General features: G+C 41.3%; 1 protein-coding gene and 1 non-coding gene across 2 annotated transcripts; one reads left to right on the top strand and one right to left on the bottom strand.

The window, feature by feature from the left end:
- Nucleotides 1-9,472: 9,472 nt before the first annotated feature.
- On the top strand, nt 9,473-11,845 carry LOC140889296 (uncharacterized). The gene has a single exon (XM_073297014.1). The coding sequence runs from the start codon at nt 9,473-9,475 to the stop codon at nt 11,843-11,845; it is 2,373 nt and encodes a 790-aa protein (XP_073153115.1).
- Nucleotides 9,875-9,981, bottom strand: LOC140893991 (small nucleolar RNA R71). The gene has a single exon (XR_012153548.1). It is a non-coding gene; the product is annotated as a small nucleolar RNA R71 (small nucleolar RNA).
- Nucleotides 11,846-24,286: the final 12,441 nt, after the last annotated feature.

The following is a 24,286-nucleotide window of genomic DNA, read 5'->3' on the forward strand; positions in this document are numbered from 1 at the left end:
ACTTTCTCATGGCGCCGAGAATATACAGCACCGGCTAGAGAGCTACTCTGCGGGGTACTCGTATACTCCATATCAGGGCTGAGCCAACCCCATCCTGACCCGAATCAAAAACAGGATACAAGTCCCATATGGAAACTATCATACCTGACTCGAGTCCAAAATGATATCATCGTTCCCTATGGAGACTGTCAATGACTCACATCTCTCCGGATGCAGTCACACGTAAAATCATGTATGTGCTAAGACGGTAAAACATGATAAAACATATAGCACATACTCATGAAACATATAAGCAAATATATCATGCTGGCTATCTCGGTCAGTACTTACGTACCTCTAACACTGCTGGTCAAACCTAGCTCTGCTGGTCTAGACTCCAAGCCTACTAGTCCAGTCTACTAGCTACTACAATGCAAATATCCATGCATTAACAATTAAGCTCTAAAAGCCTTAACTAAGCTATTGCATACTCCTAAATATTTTTAGGATGCCGAAGCTATACCTGCGTCTGTCGTTAGCCCTTTGCTGACGATAGCCTCAAAACTAGGCCGTAGCTCCGCAACGACGTCTAGATCACTAAGCCACTTTCGGATTCCCCGTAGGACGCCTAGATCTCCCTAGATCTGAGTTATAAGTCTTAGGAATCGAGAGAGAAGAGAGGGAATTGGTGTGAGAAAATGAATTCTCGGACCCTCTATTTATAGGCAACGTTTGGAGCCTCCGAACCCGGTTCGGACCGTCCGAACTCGATCGGGACCTCCGATCGCACCTTCGGAGCGTCTGATCGCTCAATATTTCGTCATCCATGACATCACCTTGCTGACGTAAGCGATGACGTGTGCCTTGGTCCAGATCGAAGCTTCCAATCTTGCCGACGGAGCATCCGATCTCGATCGGAGCCTCCGATCCTGGCACGGAGCTTCCGATCCACTTCTGATCGTCCGAACTCCTCTTCAGACCGTCCGATCCTGCTGAAACAATTCAACTAATTCGAGTGCTCTGAATCCATTTCTGAAGTCCGTTATCCCAACAGGAACTTACTTAATCATGTTTTACTTAATCTAGGCATGATCATATGATTAATTACTCATTAACCATTAATTAGAAATGCGGGTTACTACATTCTCCCCCACTTAAGAAATTTCGTCCTAGAAATTAAAGTCTTAGAGGAAAACATAAATAGCCAACCAAACGTTCTTTAATACAACTGAACAAGTACAAACTCGATACAAAGGAGTACAAAATCTCAAAATAACTCGGGGTGCTCGGCTAACATCCGGCTCTCCAACTCCAAAGTAGCTTTCTCTGTCCCTCTGCGTTGCCACTGTACCATAACCAATGGTATGCGCTTGTTACGAAGTACCTTGTCTTTCCTGTCAAGAATCCGTAGGGGTTTCTCCACATACGGTAGATCTCGATCTACCTTTACCTCGGTCGGATGAAAAATATGCGACTCATCCGCCACATACTGCCTCAACAAGGACACGTGCAACACATCGTGGATCTCCGAAAGATCGGGTGGCAAGGCCAGACGATAAGCAACATCCCCAACCTTCTCGAGAATCTCGAAAGGACCAATGAATCTAGGTGTCAGCTTACCCTTGCGACCAAACCTCATCACCTTCCGAAAAGGTGACACACGCAAGAAAACATACTCTCCTACCTCAAAATGAAGTGGCCTGCGGTGAGTGTTCGCGTAGCTAGCCTGTCGATCTTGGGCTGCCTTAACCCTGCGTCGGATCAATTCTACTGCATCAATCATCTGCTGAATCATCTGAGGACCCTCAACCTAACGCTCGCCAACCTCGTCCCAAAACAAAGGTGTACGACAACGGCGTCCATAAAGAGCCTCAAATGGTGCCATGCCAATGCTGCGATGAAAACTATTGCTGTAGGCGAACTCCACCAAGGGTAAATGATCATGCCACGCTGGACCAAAATCCATCACCGCTGCGTGAAGCATATCCTCTAGAGTGCGAATAGTACTCTCCGACTGTCCGTCCGTCTCTGGATGATAAGCCGTACTCAAGCTCAAAGTAGTACCAAGGGCTCGCTGGAAACTACCCCAAAATCTCGAGGTGAATCACAATGCTCAACGGATTCCCATGAAATCGAACAATCTCCCGCACATACAATTGCGCCATCCTATCAAAGGTGTAATCGCGGTTATAGGGAAGAAAATGCGCTGACTTCGACAACCGATCCACAACAACCCAAATAGCATCACAATTCCTGGAAGACATAGGCAAGTGGGTGACAAAGTCCATCGTCACATGCTCCCACTTCCATTCAGGAATCTCTAAGCTGTGAAGTAACCCTCCGGGTCGTCTAAACTCTGCCTTGACCTGCTGACACACAAGGCATCGGGATACGAACTGATAAACGCTGCGCTTTATCCCTTTCCACCAAAATCGAGTGCGAAGATCCTTATACATCTTCATGCTGCCTAGATGTACAGAGAATCGACTGCGGTGAGCTTGCGATAAGATATCATCCCTCAAAGTAGAATCCTCGGGTACCACAACTTGACCAGAAAGACACAACAGACCGTCCCCTTGCAGATGGAAACCAAAAGTGTTATCACCTTCAGCCAGCCGGGCCAACTTCTGAGTCTTCAGATCAGAATTCTGAGCTTCCCGGATTCGTCTGTATAGCGCTGGCTCTACAAGCACAGAAGAGACACGAATCCCTTGTTGTTTTTTCTTATGACGGAACGTGAATCCCAAAGAACAACACTCCTCCACTGCCTTCGAAACCGAACTGGTACGAAGGGAACTCACATAAACTTTGCGACTAAGCGCATCAGCAACAGGATTTGAAGAACCTGGATGGTACTTGATCTCACAATCGTAATCCTTCAACAGATCCATCCAACGACGCTGCCGCATGTTCAACTCAGCCTGAGTGAACAGATACTTCAAACTCTTATGATCGGTGAAGATCTCGAATCGTTCTCCGTACAAATAGTGACGCCATATCTTAAGAGAAAAGACAATGGATGCAAGCTCTAAATCATGTACGGAATAGTTCTCCTCATGAGTCTTTAGCTGTCTGGAGGCATAAGCAATCACGTGGCCATTATGAGTCAACACACACCCCAAACCCTGGAGAGAAGCATCAGTGAAGACTACAAAACCACCTGATCCAGACGGTAAAGCAAGAACTGGAGCTGTCGTCAGACGACGTCTCAACTCACAAAAACTTTCTTCACAAGCATCAGACCAAACGAAAGAAACGTCTTTCTTTGTCAACTGAGTCAAAGGCTTAGCTATCTGAGAAAAATTTTCCACAAAACGACGATAGTATCCTGCTAAACCAAGGAAACTACGAATCTCAGAAGCTGTAGTCGGACGTGACCAATTCAAAATAGCCTCTGTCTTGCTAGGATCAACGGATACGCCATCCTGAGAAATGACATGACCAAGGAACACCACTCGGTCAATCCAGAAGTCACACTTACTCAGCTTCGCATACAACTGTCTCTCCCTCAAGACCTGCAGTACAGTGTAGAGATGATAGACATGCTCATCCATGCTGTGAGAATACACCAAAATGTCATCGATGAACACCACCATGAACTTATCCAGAAATTTGTGGAAAACTCTGTTCATCAGATCCATAAAAATAGCTGGAGCATTCGTCAAACCAAACGACATCACTAGAAACTCATAGTGTCCATACCGCGTACGAAATGCTGTCTTAGGAACATCCTCCTGTCGAACTCGCAACTGATGATACCCAGACCGAAGATCAATCTTCGAATAGACAGAAGTACCCTGCAACTGATCAAAGAGATCATCTATCTACGGAAGAGAATACTTATTCTTCACTGTCGCTTGATTCAATTGGCGGTAATCGATACACAACCGCATTGAACCATCCTTCTTCTTGACAAACAGTATTGGGGCTCCCCATGGAGAAACACTAGGTCTAATATAACCCTTATCAAGAAGATCTTGCAATTGCTTATGCAGCTCTTTCATTTCTGACGGTGCCAATCGGTAAGGAGTTCTGGAAATCGGTGTAGTCCCTGGCGCTAACTCAATTTCAAACTTAATTTCCCTCACTGGTGGCAAGCCTGGAATCTCCTCCGGAAACACATCTAGAAAGTCACGAACCACTGGTATCTCTTGGATATCTGACTCTCCTAAGGATGCGTCAATGGCATAGATAAGGTAGCCTTCCCCGCCAGACTCTAAAGCACGCCAGGCCTTCAGAGCTGAAACCACTGGCATCGGAGGTCGCGCTCCCTCACCATAGAAATACCAAGACTCGTCATCCTCTAGACGAAACTGAACAAACCTCTGATAGCAATCCACTATCGCTCGGTAGGTAGTCAATAGATCTATCCCAATGATGCAATCGAAATCCTCCATTGCTAGAATCATCAGGTTAGCACTAAGCTGATGTCCCTCGAAATCCAAAACACAACCCACAACTAGACTCTTGGCTAAAACCTCGCTCCCCATAGGAGTAGAAACCACTAGCAACACGTCTAAAGGAATAAATGGCAATCTATACTTCTTAGCAAAACGTGCTGAGACAAAAAAATGCGATGCACCGGTATCAATTAAAACACATGCAGGAAAACCACATAAACTACAGATACCTGCAATCATCCGGTCACTGTCAGCCTCTGCCTGCTCCAGGTTAAGTGCAAAGACCTGACCTTGGGTACGTGGCCTCAACGAAGAATGACCCCGAGAAGGAGTCTGAGTAGGCTGTCTCTGAGACTGCTGCGGATGCTGGCGCTGCTGCGAATACTGCTGCTGGAAATGTGGCTGCTGGTACTGAGGTGGCTGAACAGATGCCTGAGAACCTCCGGAACCACTCGCTGCCCCAATCAGCATAGGACAATCTCTCTTCATGTGACCCTCCTGGCCACACTGAAAACATGCAGTGGTCGATCGACCACACTGCCCTGGCGGTTGTCTGCGTCGGCACTGAGTACACCGGTTCGGTCTCTGTCCAAAACGATGCACTCCACCTGATCTGAAGGAAGAAGAAGAAGTACCTCCTGGCTTCTTGAAGGACTGTCCTCTCGGACCCAAAGGACTAGAGCTCGCTGGCCTGGAAGAAGAAGAGTAAAGTCCCCTGTTCCTCCGAATACTCTCCTCGGCCTGGCGACAATGGTCCACCAAATCCTCGTAAGTCCCATCGCCGCCCACAACAACCATACGATGAATGTCAGGATTCAACCCCTGAAGGAAATGATCAAACTTCGCCATAGAACTATCAGCAATATGAGGACAAAAGGGTAGCAGATCAAAGAACTTCTGCTGGTACTCCTCGATCGTCATCGTCCCTTGTCGCAAACTCAACAACTCACTGGCTTTCGCCTGACGAAGAGCTGGAGGAAAATAAAATCTCTGATAGGCAGCATGGAACTCAACCCAAGTAGCTGCACCTCTAGCTGCTATGAACGGTGCGGAAGTAGACCTCCACCACTTCCTCGCCCTGCCCTCAAGCATAAAGGCAAGGATCTCCATCCTATCCTCAGCCGTGCAACAGAACTCCTGGAAGCACTGCTCCATCCTCTCCATCCAATCCTCCGCCTCTTCAGCTGTCTCACCACCCATCAAAGGCTTCGGGCTAACTTCCTTAAATCTACGCATGCTCACTCGCCTGCGCTCCTCGGGCTGTCCCCGACGTCTACGATCATCTGGATCGCCCCAACGACCGCCATCTATGCTACCGTGACTCTCGTCGTAATCTGCCATCTGTTACATAAGAACAGATAATTACTTAATCCGCTTTACGATATTCCCAGTGCAATGCATCGCTCTGATACCAAAAATGTAGTGACCCAACCCGGATCCACTACCTAATCAGAGTTATAGTAAAAGCGCACGCAATAAAAGCTTAAAGCGTAAAGTGCGGATAATAAAAATACAACAAATCCAATCGGCATAATACAACCGACGCTATCACAAGTGTATAAATACTGTTATACAACCAAATCGAAGGTTCAGGGTAAATAAATCCCTACCCTCTACAACCTCGCCCTCCCCAAGCTCAATCCTGCTGAGAGCCGCCTGGACCGTCCAGCCTCAAACCTGCCCCGCCACAAGGTACATAATACCCAAACACAGGGGCGTGAGCTAGAACGCTCAATACGAAGCAATGATATAAATACAAATATGCGCACACAAATGATTTAAAACTCAAGTGAAAACACTTGCTCATGGCGTCGAGAATATACAGCACCGGCTAGAGAGCTACTCCACGGGGTACTCGTATACTCCATATCAGGGCTGAGCCAACCCCATCCTGACCCGAATCCAAAACAGGATACAAGTCCCATATGGAAACTGTCATACCTGACTCGAGTCCAAAATGAGATCATCGTTCCATATGGAGACTGTCAATGACTCACATCTCTCCGGATGCAGTCACACGTAAAATCATGTATGTGCTAAGATGGTAAAACATGCTAAAACATGATAAAACATATAGCACATACTCATGCAACATATAAGCAAATATATCATGCCGGCAATCTCGGTCAGTACTTACGTACCTCTAACACTGCTGGTCTAGACTCCAAGCCTACTAGTCCAGTCTACTAGCTACTACAATGCAAATATCCATGCATCAACAATTAAGCTCTAAAAGCCTTAATTAACCTATTGCATACTCCTAAATATTTTTAGGATGCCGAATCTATACCTGCGTCCGTCGTTAGCCCTTTGCTGACGATAGCCTCAAAACTAGGCCGTAGCTCCGCGACGACGTCTAGATCATTAAGCCATTTCCGGATTCGCCGTAGGACGCCTAGATCTCCCTAGATCTGATTTATAAGGCTTAGGAATCGAGAGAGAAGAGAGGAAATTGGTGTGAGAAAATGAATTCTCGGACCCTCTATTTATAGGCAACGTTCGGAGCCTCCGAACCCGGTTCGGACCGTCCGAACTCGATCGGGACCTCCGATCGCACCTTCGGAGCGTCCGATCGCTCAATATTACGTCAGCCATGATGTCACCTTGCTGACGTAAGTGATGATGTGTGCCTTGTTCCAGATCGGAGCTTCCGATCTTGCCAATGGAGCGTCCGATCTCGATCGGAGCCTCCGATCCTGGCACGGAGCTTCCGATCCACTTCGGATCGTCCGAACTCCTCTTCGGACCATCCGATCCTGCTGAACCAATTCAACTAATTCGAGTGCTCTGAATCCATTTCTGAAGTCCGTTATCCCAACAGGAACTTACTTAATCATGTTTTACTTAATCTAGGCATGATCACATGATTAATTACTCATTAACCACTAATTAGAAATGCGGGTTACTACACTGTAAATACACAATAATTATACAACCAAATCGAATAATGTATTATCCCAAATACATCAAAAAATAAGGATCAAGGAAAAATCCAAGCTGGTCATCCACTGCCTAGTCCCTCCTGGATCCACCCGCCTCATCCAATCGCAAACCTGCCCCATGGAATAGAGTGTCCAGATACACAAAGTACAAGACATGAGCATAAAACTCTAAGCAAGAGAGTATGAGCATACTGTATTATGTAGATTCATGAATGCAGGTGTACCGCCTATTGAACTAGAGGCCAAGGATCAGATAACAAAGACAGATCGGACCCTGGTATGTAGCACATTGTGCCGTCGCTTCAGGAGGTGATTCCCATACAAATACTAATGGATACTCCGGACCCAAATTGATGGTAGTCCATCCACTAACAGAATAGGGTAACACCCTATAATATCCCAAGGATATAGCTCGAAGTGTAATATGCATGAAGCATACAATTATGACATAAAATATGCACATAAAATCATGCAAGCACATAATACATGCATACTTGATAGGAGTCATTTTTGTGCGTTATTTTGCATGTTTTGTGTTTGTTTTGCATTCATTTCGGTTACGTTGTGTCTGTTCCTTACCATTCTTGTTCTGTTTTGTTGTTTTATTGTGTTTGTAGTCACTCCTCTGGTTTATTTATTTGTACTACAGAAAATCACTAGGAAATGCTGATTTATAGTGAGAAGGCGTTGCACGCATGCGATCTTGAGGAAAGCAAGAGAAGGACTTTATATTTCTGGAAAAAGACAAGGCGCTCGGGCGACACTTTTCTACCGCCCGCGCGCACTCCCGTTTGAAGAAAAACCCTCGAGGCAGAGCTCAGGCGCTCGGGCGACACTTTTCTATCGCCCGCGCGCACTCCCGTTTGAAGAAAAACCCTAGAGGCAGAGCTCAGGCGCCCGGGCGGCTCTTTTCTACCGCTCGGGCGCCTGCACGTAATTTTGGGAAATATTTTATTTCGGGTAATTGGTTTGACGAGGACTCTTGGGCCATATAAATAGGATGTTATTAAACAGTTTTGAGGATTGGACACACGCACAGACACAGGAGGAGGCGGCTCTGAATATTGAAGATTTCTCATCTCCGTTGGGAGTTTTTCTCTTCATATTTTCTGAATTTTTATGTTAAGCATTGTTTTTAGATTGAATTTTGTAATGACGTTCATTAGCTAAACTTATATTTTGTTGGAATCAAGGGGATCCGAACCCCGAAACACTGTAGTGTGATTGAATCACCAGACGTATTGAGATTTGATTTATGTTTATAATTGATTTTATCATGTGTTTTTCTCTATGTTGATGATTAGCTACCCTTAACATAGATTCGTAAATTGTGAATTGCTGTCGAGAGATAGGTTCATAATTAGGACGAATGATAGAATCCATGGACTTAAAATATGCATAGAGATATGATATTTAGTACATGTTGATAGCCATAGACCACCAGGTTGAAAGCTGTAGAATTCATAGAACGCAAAGCAATCTGTCGTGATAAATAATTAGAGAGATTTAATTGTTTCACTGATTTGATTAGTTTGGCATAACCTCGAGAGAGAGTGTCAATGTTACAGGGATTTCTGTCAAACTTATGCGCATTAATTAAGTTCCAATCGTCCAGTTCAATTAGGGGGAAGGTGAACCGAAATTCCAACAAAATATTTTCAAATTGTTATTTCTTTTAGTGGTGCAAATTGGTTTCGTGGTTGTGAAATTTAGAATTATTTACATTGAGTTCTTAGTGTTAAATGTTAGATAGAATCCAAAATCAAATTTTCGATACTTTGTGTAGTTAAAAATCAAAGAAACAAATTATTATTATTTGGTCCTTGAGGACGATACTCATACTCAGTACATATTATTATAACTTGAATTGTGCACTTGCGATTATTTCGACTGGAATTGAGAGATTTTTAGAGCAAATTTATGTGTTAGTATTCCGTCGATCAAGTTTTTGGCGCCATTGCCGGGGACTATTGAGATTTTAATTTGTTTTATTTGGTTTTTCTCTATTACAATTTTAATAACTCTTTTCCATCTGTGAACTGCAGGATTCTCTTGCAGTGGATGCGACACTCATCTGAAGAACTAGTGCCTTTTGATCCAGAAATCAAGAGAACTTTTCACAAAAGAAGAAGAAGGCAACAACAAGAAGAAATGGAAGAAGAACAAGAACAAGAACAACTAGTTTACAGATCCATGATGGATCTCGCCTTACCAAACATCGAAAGTTCTAGACCAAGCATCATCAGGCCAACTGTAGCGGCAAATTACTTTGAGATAAAACCTGCTATTCTTCAAATGATTCAGAACACACTTCAATTTGGCGGGACTGTCATTGATGAACCCTATGTGCACCTCACAAATTTTCTGGAAATTTGTGATACATTCAAGATACAGGGAGTTTCTGATGACGCTATTCGTTTGCGTTTATTCCCTTTTTCACTACGAGATAAGGCGAAAGCATGGCTGACAAATTTACCTGCAGGTTCCATCATGACTTGGGATGATCTGGCGAAATCTTTCCTTACCAAATACTTTCCACCATCTAAGTCAATGAAACTAAGAACTGACATCACAACCTTTTCCCAAGGAGAACAGGAAACATTTTATGAAGCATGGGAGCGCTACAAAGATCTACTAAGGAGATGTCCACACCACCAATTACTAGACGGTCTTGTGGTACACACTTTTTATTATGGTCTTTCTCACTCTAATCGTACCATGTTAGATGCAGCTGCAGGTGGAAATTTACTGCGAAAATCGTCAGAGGATGGTTATGAATTAATTGAGGAAAGGGCATCTAGTAGCTATCACCCTTTATCTAAAAGGAGTGCAGCACGGAAATCTAATGGGATTCATCAGGTTGATGCATTCACATCAGTGGCCGCTCAACTTGAAGTCATGAACAAGAGAATTGAGGAACTGAGTATAGGAAACTCTGTGATGCGAGTTCAAGAAGTATGGTGTGAAAAATGTGGTGCAGAACATTTCACGAAAGACTGTCAAACATTTTCTCAACCAGAGGTAGTTATGGCAAGTCACATGGGGAATCAAAATCGCCCAAGGAATGACCCATTCTCGAACTCCTATAATCCAGGGTGGAGACAACATCCAAATTTCTCGTGGAGTGGACAGAACAATAAGCCATATGGGAATCAGAACTACGGCAGACAGCCTCAAGAAGGGAAATCGAGTTTAGAGCAGATGATACAGCAATTCATATCATCTACTGAAACCCGGATGCAGAATCAAGATGCTTCGATAAAGAATCTGGAGAATCAGATAGGGCAATTGGCCAAAACAATTTCCAGCAGAGATCAGGGTACCTTTCCGAGTGACACGGAGAAGAATCCGAAGGAGCAGGTAAAAGAAATTGAACTGAGGAGTGGGAAGACAGTAGAGCCTGCACCACAGGTCGAGAAAGAGCCAGAATTGGCTACATCAACAAGAATTGCAGGTAAGTCATCTATCCCTACACTTTCACCTACTTCACAAGCAAAATTTGTTGTGCCACCACCTTTTTCTGCAGCCCTGAAGAAGGCAAAACTAGATTCTCAGTTTGGAAAATTCCTAGAAGTATTCAAGAAATTGAATATTAATATTCCCTTTGTCGATGCACTGATGCAAATGCCAAGTTATGAAAAGTTCTTGAAAGAGATCCTCTCCAACAAGAGGAAACTGGAGGAGCATGCAATGATTAGTCTGACTGAGAATTGCTCAGCACTGGTGCAAAATAAAATCCCATTAAAGCAAAAAGATCTAGGGAGTTTCTCTATCCCTTGTGTGATTAATGATATTCAATTTCATAAAGCTTTATGTGATTTGGGTGCTAGTATAAATCTAATGCCTTACTTTGTGTTCAGGAAATTGAGCTTGGGAGAACCAAAGTCCACCAGAATGTCGTTACAACTGGCAGACAGGTCCATCAAATATCCACGGGGGATAATCGAGGACGTGCTTGTTAAAGTGGACAAATTCATCTTCCCCGTGGACTTCGTGGTGTTAGATATGGAAGAGGATTTGGACATGCCACTCATATTGGGTAGACCCTTCCTGGTGACAGGAAAGGCATTAATAGATGTCCAGAAGGGGGAGTTGCTGTTAAGAGTGGGAGAAGAGAAAATTTCGTTTGACGTTTTTAATGCTTTAAAATTTTTTCAGAATAATGAAGAATGTTTTCAACTGGATGTAGTGGACTCACTGTTATTTGATTATGTGCAGGATACTTTTCAGGAACCATTAGAAGCTGCACTTATCTTTGAGCAAGTGGACATTCTCAGTGATGGAATTGAAGAGATGACCGCATATTCGAATGACAACCAGTCATGGAGAAGAGGTGGAAAGCTTAAACTTGAAGACCTTGGTGACCGGAAGGATTTAGTCCTCCAGAAACCAAGCCTTGAGGAACCACCTACTGTGGAATTGAAACTATTACCTGTCCATCTCAAATACATGTTTTTAGGTGAGAATGATAAGTTACCTGTTATAATATCTTCCTTTTTGACAGGTGAGATGGAGACAGACTAATGGAGGTGCTCAAGAAACACAAGAGTGTGTTTGCCTGGAAAGTGGCGGATATCAAAGGAATCAATCCATCCTTATGCATGCACAAGATTTTAATGGAAGAGAACATCAACCCATTGGTCCAACCACAAAGGAGATTGAATCCAAAAATGCAGGAAGTTGTAAAAGCTGAAACAATCAAACTTCTGGATGCAGGTATCATTTATCCTATATCTGATAGTCCATGGGTGAGTCCGGTGCAGTGTGTACCAAAGAAGGGGGGAATTGCTGTCATACAGAATGAGAAAAATGAACTGATACCCACTAGGACAGTTACAGGTTGGCGTGTGTGCATAGACTATAGAAAACTAAATGACGCAACCCGTAAGGATCATTTTTCCCTCCCCTTCATTGATCAAATGCTAGAGAGACTGGCTGGGTATGAGGTTTACTGTTTTTTAGATGGGTATTCAGGATACAATCAAATAGCGATTGCACCTGAAGACCAGGATAAAACGACTTTCACTTGCCCATATGGTACGTTTGCCTATAGACGTATGCCTTTCGGGTTATGTAACGCTCCTGCTACTTTTCAGAGGTGCATGACTGCCATTTTTTATGATATGGTCGAAATTTTTTTAGAAATTTTCATGGATGATTTCTCTATTTTTGGTAAATATTTTGATGCATGTCTGCATAACTTGAATTCCGTTTTAATGAGATGCGATGAGACAAATTTGGTACTGAACTGGGAGAAGTGCCATTTCATGGTGACAGAAGGTATAGTATTGGGTCACCGAATTTCTGAGCAGGGGATTGAGGTGGACAAAGCCAAGGTGCACGTTATTCAAAATTTGCCTCCACCTACGACAGTCAAGGGAGTCAGAAGTTTCCTGGGCCATGCCGACTTCTATCGGCGGTTTATTAAGGATTTTTCAAAAATTTCCAAACCTCTTTCTTCTTTGCTAATGAAAGATTCCCCTTTTGACTTTGATTCAAATTGTTTGCAGGCCTTTGAAGTATTGAGAGAAAGACTGGTGACTGCACCAATACTTACATCACCGAACTGGGATCTTCCATTTGAAGTCATGTGCGATGCAAGTGACTCTGCTATTGGCGCAGTGCTTGGCCAACGAATAGACAAGGTGTAATACCCGAAAAATCCATAAATCTATTCATGATTTATTAAAAGAATTTTAAATGATTTTTAAGTTATTTTATTTTATTTTATTTAATCAAGATTTAATACTTATTCTTAATTAAATGATTTCATGTGTTGTGTTAAATGATTTTTAAGTTATTTCATTTTATTATTTATGATTTAAAAGAGTAATATTGATTAAATGATTTTATATTCTTAATTGTTTTAAATGATTATTATGCATATGATTTCATGAATTGTGTCTATATTATTTTAACGATTTCGATTGAGTTGATGGTTTCAGGTCGAGTTTGATTTTGGACTCACGGGACGAAGCTAACCTACTCACGAAGTGTTAGAAAATAATTCTACGAGCGCTTTGAGTATAATATTACTATGATTTTTATTTTAATCATCGAGAGGAGAAAATCTCACTAGTCTAGTTTAAGGTATGTTGGACTGACTACGTTTTATGTAGACAACACCCACATGCTATTAATTCCTCTTCACCCCACTTATCTACTCCCTACCCTATCCTTAATACCCCTTTTCCCCTTGGTTCTTTCCCCTCCCATCATTCTTCACGTTTCTTTCTTTCCTTCATAATTCTTCTCCTTTCTCCTTTGTTTCTTCCCCTGCGGTTCTACGAGATTTAGAAATTCAAAGCTTCGTATCTCGTTCATCTTGTGGTTAGATCATTACCAAGAATTCGGATCAACTCAATATTCGGTTAAGGCAAGCAAGTTTTAAAGCTACGAATGTGCCCATTATGATGGTTGCCACAATTTCACATAATTCATCACCCCAAAATGATAAGTTTTTATGTTATGTTCATGGTTTATGTTCATGAATAATTGTATGCTCAAATTACATGATTTACATTAGATGTTATGTGTAAACGTTTATTTAAGAATGAAATGGTAAAGTTTTGAGAATATGCATGAGGTATACTTTCAAGATTTAAAGTTAAGTAAGTTGATGTTCAAGTTTAAGTTTCTTGCAATTTTTAAGAGTTTTGAAGTTCATGTTCAAGATTTTAAGTTTAAAGTTCCATGATGTTTACGTTAAAGTTCCTCAAGTTCAAGGTATCATGTTATGTATGTTCAAGTTATTTTAATTTTAAAGTATTTTGAAACAATAATGATATTGATATGAATATTTTAATCTTGCTGAGTCCTTTAGACTCACTATACTTGAATGGTGCAGATGGTTTAGCAGTTTTGATTTAAAAAGCTCTGGTAGCATGACTGAAGAGTCCAAGAGGCGAAGTCATTGCATGACACGACAGTTCAGAAGCTCTGATGTATTTAAAAAGAAAATATTTACCTATGTTTATTTATGTTATGTTGTTACAATATTTTATTTACGATGTTCAAAAGTAATGGTTTAATTATTTTCATTGTCAGTCTTCTAAAGATGAGTTTTGAGGATCTCAAATGTTTCGTCTTTCAAATGTATTTTATATACATAGTTCATTAATTAAACTCACTTTCCCCTATCCTCTTAAAATGTTAGTAGCAGGTTTTTACGTGCCGTAATTTAGATGGACTTAAGTGTAGGATTGCATCCGTGTTTCATATAATGAATTTGTTGATTTACTAGAGCGATGCACTCCCATCATAGTTTAAAAAGTTTTGAAAAATTTCCTCACTCTTTTTTCGCAACTCTTTTAAATAAATGTTTTAAAATACGAGACGTCACACAAGGTATTCAAAACTATTTACTACGCTAGCAAGACTCTTAATGAAGCTCAACTAAATTATGCCACCACTGAAAAAGAGTTGTTAGCTGTAGTATTTGCACTGGATAAATTTCATTCATACCTTGTACTCTCAAAAATCACAGTATACACAGATCACTCTTCTATTAAGCACTTGTTGGCAAAGAAAGATGCGAAACCTAGACTGATTAGGTGGATCTTACTTTTGCAAGAATTTGATTTAGAGATCAGGGATAAGAAAGGTGTTGACTCAATAATCCGGAGATGTGTGGCGGAAGGAGAAATGCAAAGCATCCTCAGTCATTGTCATGATCGTGAGGTAGGTGGCCATGCTGGGCCAGTCAAAACTGCAGCAAAGGTACTTGAATGTGGGTTCTATTGGCCCAATCTCTTTAAGGATGCGCGCTTGTTTGTATTATCTTGTGATAGATGTCAACGGACAGGTAATATCTCAAACCGAAATGAAATGCCTTTAAATAATATCATTGAGTATGAGATATTTGATGTATGGGGAATTGACTTCATGGGACCATTTCCAATTTCTATGACAAAAAAATACATTCTGGTCGCAGTCGATTATGTTTCAAAATGGGTAGAGGCTGAAACTTATGCGACAAATGATGCACATGTTGTACTAAAATTTTTGAAGAAAAATATTTTTAATCGGTTTGGTACACCCCATGCAATCATTAGTGATGGTGGCACCCACTTTTGCAATAAACTTTTTGACAAACTCTTAAAAAAATATGGTGTCAAGCATAAAGTCTCTACCCCATATCACCCCCAGACCAGTGGACAAGTGGAAGTGTCTAATCGAGAAATCAAACAGATTTTGAAAAAAAGTGTGAGTACTAATATGAAAGATTGGGCACTTCGACTTGATGATGCCTTATGGGCCTATAGGATCGCATTTAAAACACCTATAGGCACTTCCCCTTATAGACTGTTGTTTGGAAAGGCATGGCATTTACCTGTTGAGTTAGAACATAGAGCATATTGGGCTACTAAGACCCTAAACTTTTAATTTGCTGCTGCAGGTGAAAAGAGATTGTTGGAGCTTAATCAACTAGAGGAATTCCGCGACAATGCATATGATATAGCGGTTTCGTACAAGGAAAGAACCAAGAGAATACATGACAGGCGCATTCGTCACCGGGAATTTAAGGAAGGAGATGCTGTCTTGCTATTCAACTCCCGGTTGAGGCTGTTTCCCGGGAAACTGAAGTCTAGGTGGTCAGGCCCCTATAAAATCACCAGAGTGTATCCATCGGGGGCCATTGCGATCAAAGATGCCAGAAACGAGTCTTTTACGGTCAATGCTCAAAGGCTTAAGCACTACGTGGGGGGTGACATTGATTACATGCCGGTCATCACCACATTGACTGACCAAGACTAGTTTGGGGAGGAATAAAAGTCAAGCTCTCGACTTTAAATTGAGAACTACATTCTACTTTCTCTTTTATTTAATTTTGTTTTTGTTCGTTTTAGTTTTAGTTTTAAAAACAAAATTTATTTTTTTTTTTGGATGCGCTAGGACGGTTGTTTTTCGCCGCCCGGGCGCATCCCTTCTGTTTTCATGTTTTTTGTAAAAAAGGGGGGTGCGCCTGAGCGGCTGTTTTCTACCGCCCTAGGCGCATCCCTTTTGTCCAGTGTTTTAAAAAAAAAGAGGGGGTGCGCCCGAGCGGCTTTTTTCTACCGCTCGGGCGCATCGCGCAGACTCAGAAAAGAATAAAACCCGATCCCCCTTTCATTCTTTTACAATTCCCTTTCTAATTCCTCTTCCTAACCCTAATCTCTCTCGCCGTCTCTCTCTCTCTCTCACTCCATAATTCTCTTTGTTCTCTCCAATTCACAGGTCCATCAATTGATTCTTCAAGTTTCGTACACCATGGCGCCAAAGAAACAAAAGATTGCCACTTCTAGGGCTACCCCATCCAACATCAGAGATGGGAAATTCATCTCGGAAGAAGCTAAGGCGAGGTATGAGGCGGCCAAATATAATAGGAATCTAATTGCAGAGAGGGGATTCAATATCTCCGAAGAATGCACCGCCTCCCTTGGCATCGTGGCTCGAGGATGGACCAAATTTTGCCGACAACCTCTAGCGGCGATTGTCCCCTTGGTACGAGAGTTCTATGCCAATGCCGTCGAGCGTACAGATAGCACGGTTTTCGTGCGGGGTAAGATGGTTTCTTTCACTCCTGCCGCTATTAATGATTTTTTGGAAACTCCGGATGTGGATGATAGCCAATTTCAAGCATTTAAGGCTAACCCGGATTATAATGAAATTACTAATGTTCTGTGCTATGATGGAAACGTTTGGAAAGACTCAGTGAAATTTGTGTCTTTTAAAGAAAAATATTTGCGGTTGGAACCGGCCTTGTGGTATGCTTTTCTGACTCACAGATTAATGCCAGTATCCCACACCAATGAGGTGGTGATGAGCAGGGCGGTGCTGCTGTATGCCCTGCACAAGAAATGGCCGCTCAATGTCGGATGAATTATCAACCGAGAGTTGTACACGTCCATTCGCACTTCCAACATTGCGATATTCTTTCCGACCATTGTTTCTGCACTTTGTGTGCGAGCTGGTGTCCCAACCAGGGACGACGAAGAATGGTTGCACCCAACGCAGGAGGTGGATGACACTATTTTGAGGGCAAAAAAGTCGTTCCGACTCAGGGAGATTACATCTGATGTCCGGGCACGTTCTGGACCCGGTCAATCATCGAGGAATGTGCTTAAGCCACCCCCTGCTTGACGCACCACGAATGAGACACTGAGAGAAATTTTTGCCTGGGTGCAACACATGGATAAATTCCAGGAGGTGAATGCAGCCCACAACGAATCTACCAATTCCATGATGCGAGGGCTGCTCGCAAATGCTGGGATGGACCCTGCAGCTTATCCAGTTCCACCGCCGTATCCTCCGCCCTTCCCATTCCAATATGCTCCGCCGCTTCGGGATCTGCCCGAAGACCTCGATGAGGAGGATTCTGATTCAGACCAGGGGAGTGATTAGTGTTTTTTTATTTTTATGTTTCTTTTTGTGTTTTTAGATTTGGTGGTGTCAAGTAGCATTAGGTACAATGCTCGTCTTTAGTTTGGGGAGGTTGTGTCTTTTGTGTTTTCATTCTGTTTTCATGCTTTTTTTTTCGTTCTAGTCGTTTGTACTGTTGTTGCAAGTGTTGTGAATGAAACCAAAAAGCCAATGATAAAAAAAAAAAAAAAATTTTAAAAAAAAATTAATAATTTTTTTTAGTTTTGAATCCATGCCTGAAAAATAGTTTTGAACTAGTACAACCAAGTCGATGAATAGATCTCTAAACACTCTGTGAGGTATACTTGAATCTGAAGTTGAAACATACAAACTTGGATATGATTGAGGCAATTTGTTTGATCTTTGTGCTTAAACCTTTTCGTGAATTATCCTTAGATGCCCAGTTGAGCCTTCACGTTTATATGAGCACAAGAGGTACATAATCTGAAGCTTGTTTTGGTGTAATCATCGCTTACTACTGATGATTCTCTGTTCTGCACTGATTGAGATCTGTATAAGTTAACTGTGAATTGAAATTTGTCTAGAACAAGTTCAAACATCCCTTGAGGCGCAATACGGGTATACTGTGATTTAGGAGTGATATAGGCAATTATTTCTGAATTATGTTTGTGCCTTTCAAACCACCCTTGATTTAATGTGTCCCTAGTGCCTAATTTGAGCTTAATAGAAAACGAATGGCATGCGTGAAAACGTGTGTTAAACCCCCATTCGACTTTGTTCAATATCCTATAACTTCTACCCATAGCTTAAACACTCATTCCTACCTTGTGGGGGAGTAAATTGAATGTAGTTTATTTTTGTTTATGCTCCGAATGAAAAATTGAGATTGGAATGGTGTGTTGGTTGTGTTCAGTACAAAAGTAAGAAAAAAAGTGGTGGAAAATAAAGAAAGAAAAGAATGTTGGCAGAAGGCAAGTGAAAGAAAAGAAAAATTTGGAAATCAATGAATGAGAAGAGGTGCGAATTTGTGAGTCAAAAGGAGTAGACTGTAGAGAATGATCATCATTTACTCCCTCTTTGAATTCTTGTCCTTCATTTGGAGCCATCAACCTAGCCTGACATTATAAGCCGAATAAGACCTATTGACCGAGTTACAGTTGCCCAATATACTAGTGGAGAGGGGTTGTAGGAATTTTGCTGATGGACTGTTGATAGACACGGTTAATGAATGTGGATTCTTGTCCAAAACACGCACACACTATTTTTCGTTGAGTTATACCAGTCGTGAGTGTGTGTATCATTGAATGTTTCTAAATCTTGATCCCAGTATAACTGAAAAAGTCCTTATGATATTAGAATGTGTGAATTGAATTCGGAGTAGAGTATTCCAAAAACGGAGTTGTGAGATTCTTAAGTTTGCAAGGTTTGCTAGTTATTGTTAAATTTTTTTGTTTTAAAAGGTCAGCATGTTGATATGATTGGATTGTTTTCTGTTGGAAAAAGTTTTGAGGCTTGAGAAGGTTGATTTTACCTACTTGTGTCGTATTTTTGTTGTTTCTGCATGTTAGAATTGTCACCTATTTTGCTCGAGGGCGAGCAAAAGGTTAGTTTGGGGAGGTTGATAGGAGTCGTTTTTGTGCATTATTTTGCATGTTTTGTGTTTGTTTTGCATTCGTTTCGGTTATGTTGTGTCTGTTCCTTACCATTCTTGTTCTGTTTTGTTGTTTTATTGTGTTTGTAGTCACTCCTCTGGTTTATTTATTTGTACTGTAGAAAATCACTAGGAAATGCTGATTTATAGTGAGAAGGCGTTGCACGCATGCGGCCGTGAGGAAAGCAAGAGAAGGACTTTGTATTTCTGGAAAAAGACAAGGCGCTTGGGCGATACTTTTCTACCGCCTGCGCGGACTCTAGTTTGAAGAAAAACCCTCGAGGCAGAGCTCAGGCGCTCGGGCGGCACTTTTCTACCGCCCGCGCGCACTCCCGTTTAAAGAAAAACCCTAGAGGCAGAGCTCAGGCGCCCGGGCGGCTCGGGCGCCTGCACGTAATTTTGGGAAATATTTTATTTCGGGTAATTGGTTTGACGAGGACTCTTGGGCTATATAAATAGGATGTTATTAAACAGTTTTGAGGGTTGGACACATGCACAGACACAGGAGGAGGCAACTCTGAATATTGAAGATTTCTCATCTCCGTTGGGAGTTTTTCTCTTCATCTTTTCTGAATTTTTATGTTAAGCATTGTTTTTAGATTGAATTTTGTAATGACGTTCAGTAGCTAAACTTATATTTTGTTGGAATCAAGGGGATCCGAACCCCGAAACACTGTAGTGTGATTGAATCACCAGACGTATTGAGATTTGATTTATGTTTATAATTGATTTTATCATGTGTTTTTCTCTATGTTGATGATTAGCTACCCTTAACATAGATTCGTAAATTGTGAATTGCTGTCGAGAGATAGGTCCATAATTAGGACGAATGATAGACTCCATGGACTTAAAATATGCATAGAGATATGGTATTTAGTACATGTTGATAGCCATAGACCACCAGGTTGAAAGCTGTAGAATTCATAGAACGCAAAGCAATCGGTCGTGATAAATAATTAGAGAGATTTAATTGTTTCACTGATTTGATTAGTTTGGCATAACCTCGAGAGAGAGTGTCAATGTTACAGGGATTTCTGTAAAACTTATGCGCATTAATTAAGTTCCAGTCGTCCAGTTCAATTAGGGGGAAGGTGAACCGAAATTCCAACAAAATATTTTCAAATTGTTATTTCTTTTAGTGGTGCAAATTGGTTTCGTGGTTGTGAAATTTAGAATTATTTACATTGAGTTCTTAGTGTTAAATGTTAGATAGAATCCAAAATCAAATTTTTGATACTTTGTGTAGTTAAAAATCAAAGAAACAAATTATTATTGTTTGGTCCCTGAGGACGATACTCATACTCAGTACATCTTATTATAACTTGAATGGTGCACTTGCGATTATTTCGACTGGAATTGAGAGATTTTTAGAGCAAATTTAAGTGTTAGTATTCCGTCGATCAATACTCAGTCAGGATATCTTGAACAGTACTTTCGTACCTTAACTATTAGGCAAGCTCTACCAGCTCTAGGTCCACGCCTATAGTCCGCACTACACTGCAAAATGATACTAATATCATTATATTACTCCAAAAACCTTAACTAAGCTATTGCATACTCCTAAATATTTTTAGGAAGCAAAAGCTATACCTGCGTCCGTCGTCTGCCCATTGTTGTCGCTTGCCTCCAAACTAAGCCACAGCTCCGCTACGACGCCTAGACCGCTATGCCACTTTCGGATTCCCAATGGGACACCTAGAATTCCCTAGATCTAAGTTAGAAGGCTAAGGAATCGAGATAGAAGAGAGAAAAGTATGAATTGCAAATGAGCCTCGGCACCTCTATTTATAGAAGGAGTTCCGATCATCCGAACCCCACTTCGGAGCCTCCGAACATGTTCGGACAATCCGAACTCGACTTCAGAGCATCCGAAGTCCCATCAACACGTCAGCCGTGATGTCATCTTGCTGACGTAATCAATGACGTAATACCTGATCCCGATCGGACCGTCCGATCCTTGCCGACGGACCGTCCGAACCCGTTTGGAGCCTTCGAAGCCTCATTGGATCATTCGAACTCCTTCTTTGGGCCGTCCGATCTTAGGATGTTTAATTGTGATTAGTTCCTTAATCACCTTACTTGGTTATAGGCTACTACAAGTAGTTGGAGAGATTGTCAGAAGATCCTGCCAAGAGAATGCCTCATGAAGATTTAGGCATCTCTAGTAAGATAAAATATTTTAGATAATGTGAGGAAGAAGTCTGCTGATATGCTTGTATCGATGCTTACTTATGTGGTGGACGAGACACTTCATGTTCAAGATCAGAAGACGAAATGAAAGATTTCGCATTTAGTCAGATTGTAAGATTTCTGTTGTATTTGGGTTTTAAATATTGTATTAAGATTTGTTGTAAACAGTATTACAGTTTTAAGCATTTGGGATTATTGTATTTTTTATTCTAGTAATTTGATATCATCATTTTACATCCTTCGATGCAAACTGATTTGGAATTGTAATAAGAATTGTACGACACTTTGGTTAATCTAATTGTATTTGGTTGTTCTGTTTTGGGAATGTAGTAAAGATTGATTAGAACTAGGACTTGTGGTTTAGAATACTATAATCTTTGGTATTATCATGATGTTATCAATTAATTGAACTACAGTGATTTGATTGATGATTCGTGTAATTGAGTAAGATTATGCATGTTTCTAGGACAATAAGTCCTAGATATATTCCCTAGAATATTCTATTGAGCTGCAGATGATAGTTTTCATCGAGGCAAGATATTACCATGTATGGTGGACTGTATGAATTAACAATATGTAAAGGAAGCGCGACCCTATTCCGGCATTACTTTGGAAACCTTTCGTGTTTCCGAGGGAGGAATTTTTGGGGGAAGCTACCTTAGCCTTGTAATTTTATAACAGTCACAGGGGTATTTTGACTAATTGAATGCTTTCATAAGAAATGAGAATCGTCTGACTTCGTCATAGATGCAGTTTGAGATTTTCTTTTATTAGAATAGTTTAGAATGGATTTTCCTCGACAGTTGATCGTTCTGAATAACTTGGTTGTGAATGTTTTCAGTTAGTATATTCTGGAATAATCCAATTAGTTGATTCACATTGAGTAGTTCCAGGAATGACGTATTTCATCGAGGAATTTGTTCATACCAGTTTAAATGGGTGGTTTTTCTTAGACAAGTAGATGTTGACTTAAACATGTTAAGTTATTGTCAAGAGGTGACATATTGTAGTAACCCAAATTCTATTTTAAGATAATAATATGTTAAACATGATTAAGGATTAGTAATTAACCCATTCCAGGGTTCAATCAAACTTCAGAATTAAGAATTGAGCTTTCAATATTTGGGCCAGTTTGGACGGTCTGAAGAGGACTTCGGACGATCCGAACTCAGCAACTCGGGGGCTCCGAAAAGGGCTTGTTGACTTCGGAGTTAAGGCACGAAAAAGGATCGGACGGCCCGAACTCCCTTATGCCAAGAAAGCAGGATTACTCAGCCATGGATTTTGACAAGTGTCATGCATAGGACACTTCGGAAGACTCGAAGTGACGATCGGATGATCCGAAATCGACATGTTCTGCATGCAGGCATTGAGCTGGATCGGACGATCCGAACCCGAGTTCGGAGGGTCCGAACTTGATCGGAAAATTGTCTATAAATAGGGCTCATTCGAATTCATTTTGAAATAAGAATTCCTAATTTTCTTCTTCAGTTATATATTGTGAGATATACACTTGAGGGCCCTATCAGTTATTATAGAAGTTCTGGAATAACCAAGGTGTGGTTATAGTCATCCGGGACTAGCGACTCCAAAGGGCTTACTACGGACGAAGGTATGGTCCAGAAATCTATTTAAATTTTGGGAGTACTTATTAGCTTAGTTAAGGCTTATAGAACTTGTGTAGTGATACGGTGAACTTTTGAATATAGGCTTGGAACCTAGGATCCTACAAGACTTGAACTAGCCTAGAGGTACGTACACATTGACTGAGATTGCCAGCGAGTATTCATGTTTATGTGTTGCATTTATTTGGCATTATTATATGGCATGATATATGATTTATCGCTTTCCATATTCATATGTCATGTGCATATACACGTTGAGCCTATACCTTGTTATACCTGATTATATAGCCGCTCAGCTCTATACTTGTTAGTCTGTCACTAAGGGTACCGCGATGGCAGGGACATGTATGTCTATCTACTCTAGTGTACTAGACGAGTGTGGTTGAACCCAGAGGTTGATCCGTGAGGTTACAGCACTCATGTGGCACCTGTACTGAGCATGACTTATCAGATGACCCTTTACTAGTCAGTACGGTTGCATGCATCATATACATATGTTTACTCATGTTTAAGTACTGGGCGTTAGCACTCACATCCTAGTTGTTATCTTGGACACCCTATTCCATGGGGGAGGTCGCAGGATGGATGGAGCCGGTGGTTCGAGTCAGGACTAAGGATCCGAAGCTTTTCAAAGGATTTTATACAGCAGGATTTGTTTAGTTGTATAATATTTTAGACAGTCGTATTTTAAGATTTTCGATATGGTTGTATTACTACTATAATAAGCCTGAATATGTTTTACTAAGCTAATATGTAAATTATGAGTTATGTTTCCGCACGTTTTACTCTGTTAAGAAATTATGCTTTATTATGTTTAATGCATGCTATTAGTTGCCAGATAGTAGGTGATTCTATGCTGGGTCACTAAATTTTTGGTATCAGAGCATGCTTAAATTTTGGGATTAGTACTTGGGATTTAGTCTAGTCTTAACTAATTATTGCGCATTTGGGATTTTAATGTGAAAATATTTTTCAGATAATGGCCGATGGAGGTAACGAGAGTAATGGTAGTGTTGGCCAGGGAGGTGGTCATCATCGTCACCATCGCCATCATCATGAGGATCAACATCGTCCTCACGAGGGTAGACGTCGCTACACTATCAATAAATTCATGCAGGTGTGACCAAAACACTTGTT

The sequence above is a fragment of the Henckelia pumila genome, chromosome 3 (assembly GCF_033568475.1).
Source record: "Henckelia pumila isolate YLH828 chromosome 3, ASM3356847v2, whole genome shotgun sequence".
NCBI lineage: Eukaryota > Viridiplantae > Streptophyta > Magnoliopsida > Lamiales > Gesneriaceae > Henckelia > Henckelia pumila.

Excerpts from the sequence above, each read along its gene's own strand:
- LOC140889296 (XM_073297014.1), top strand. The coding sequence starts at position 9,473 with ATGGAAGAAGAACAAGAACAAGAACAACTAGTTTACAGATCCATGATG.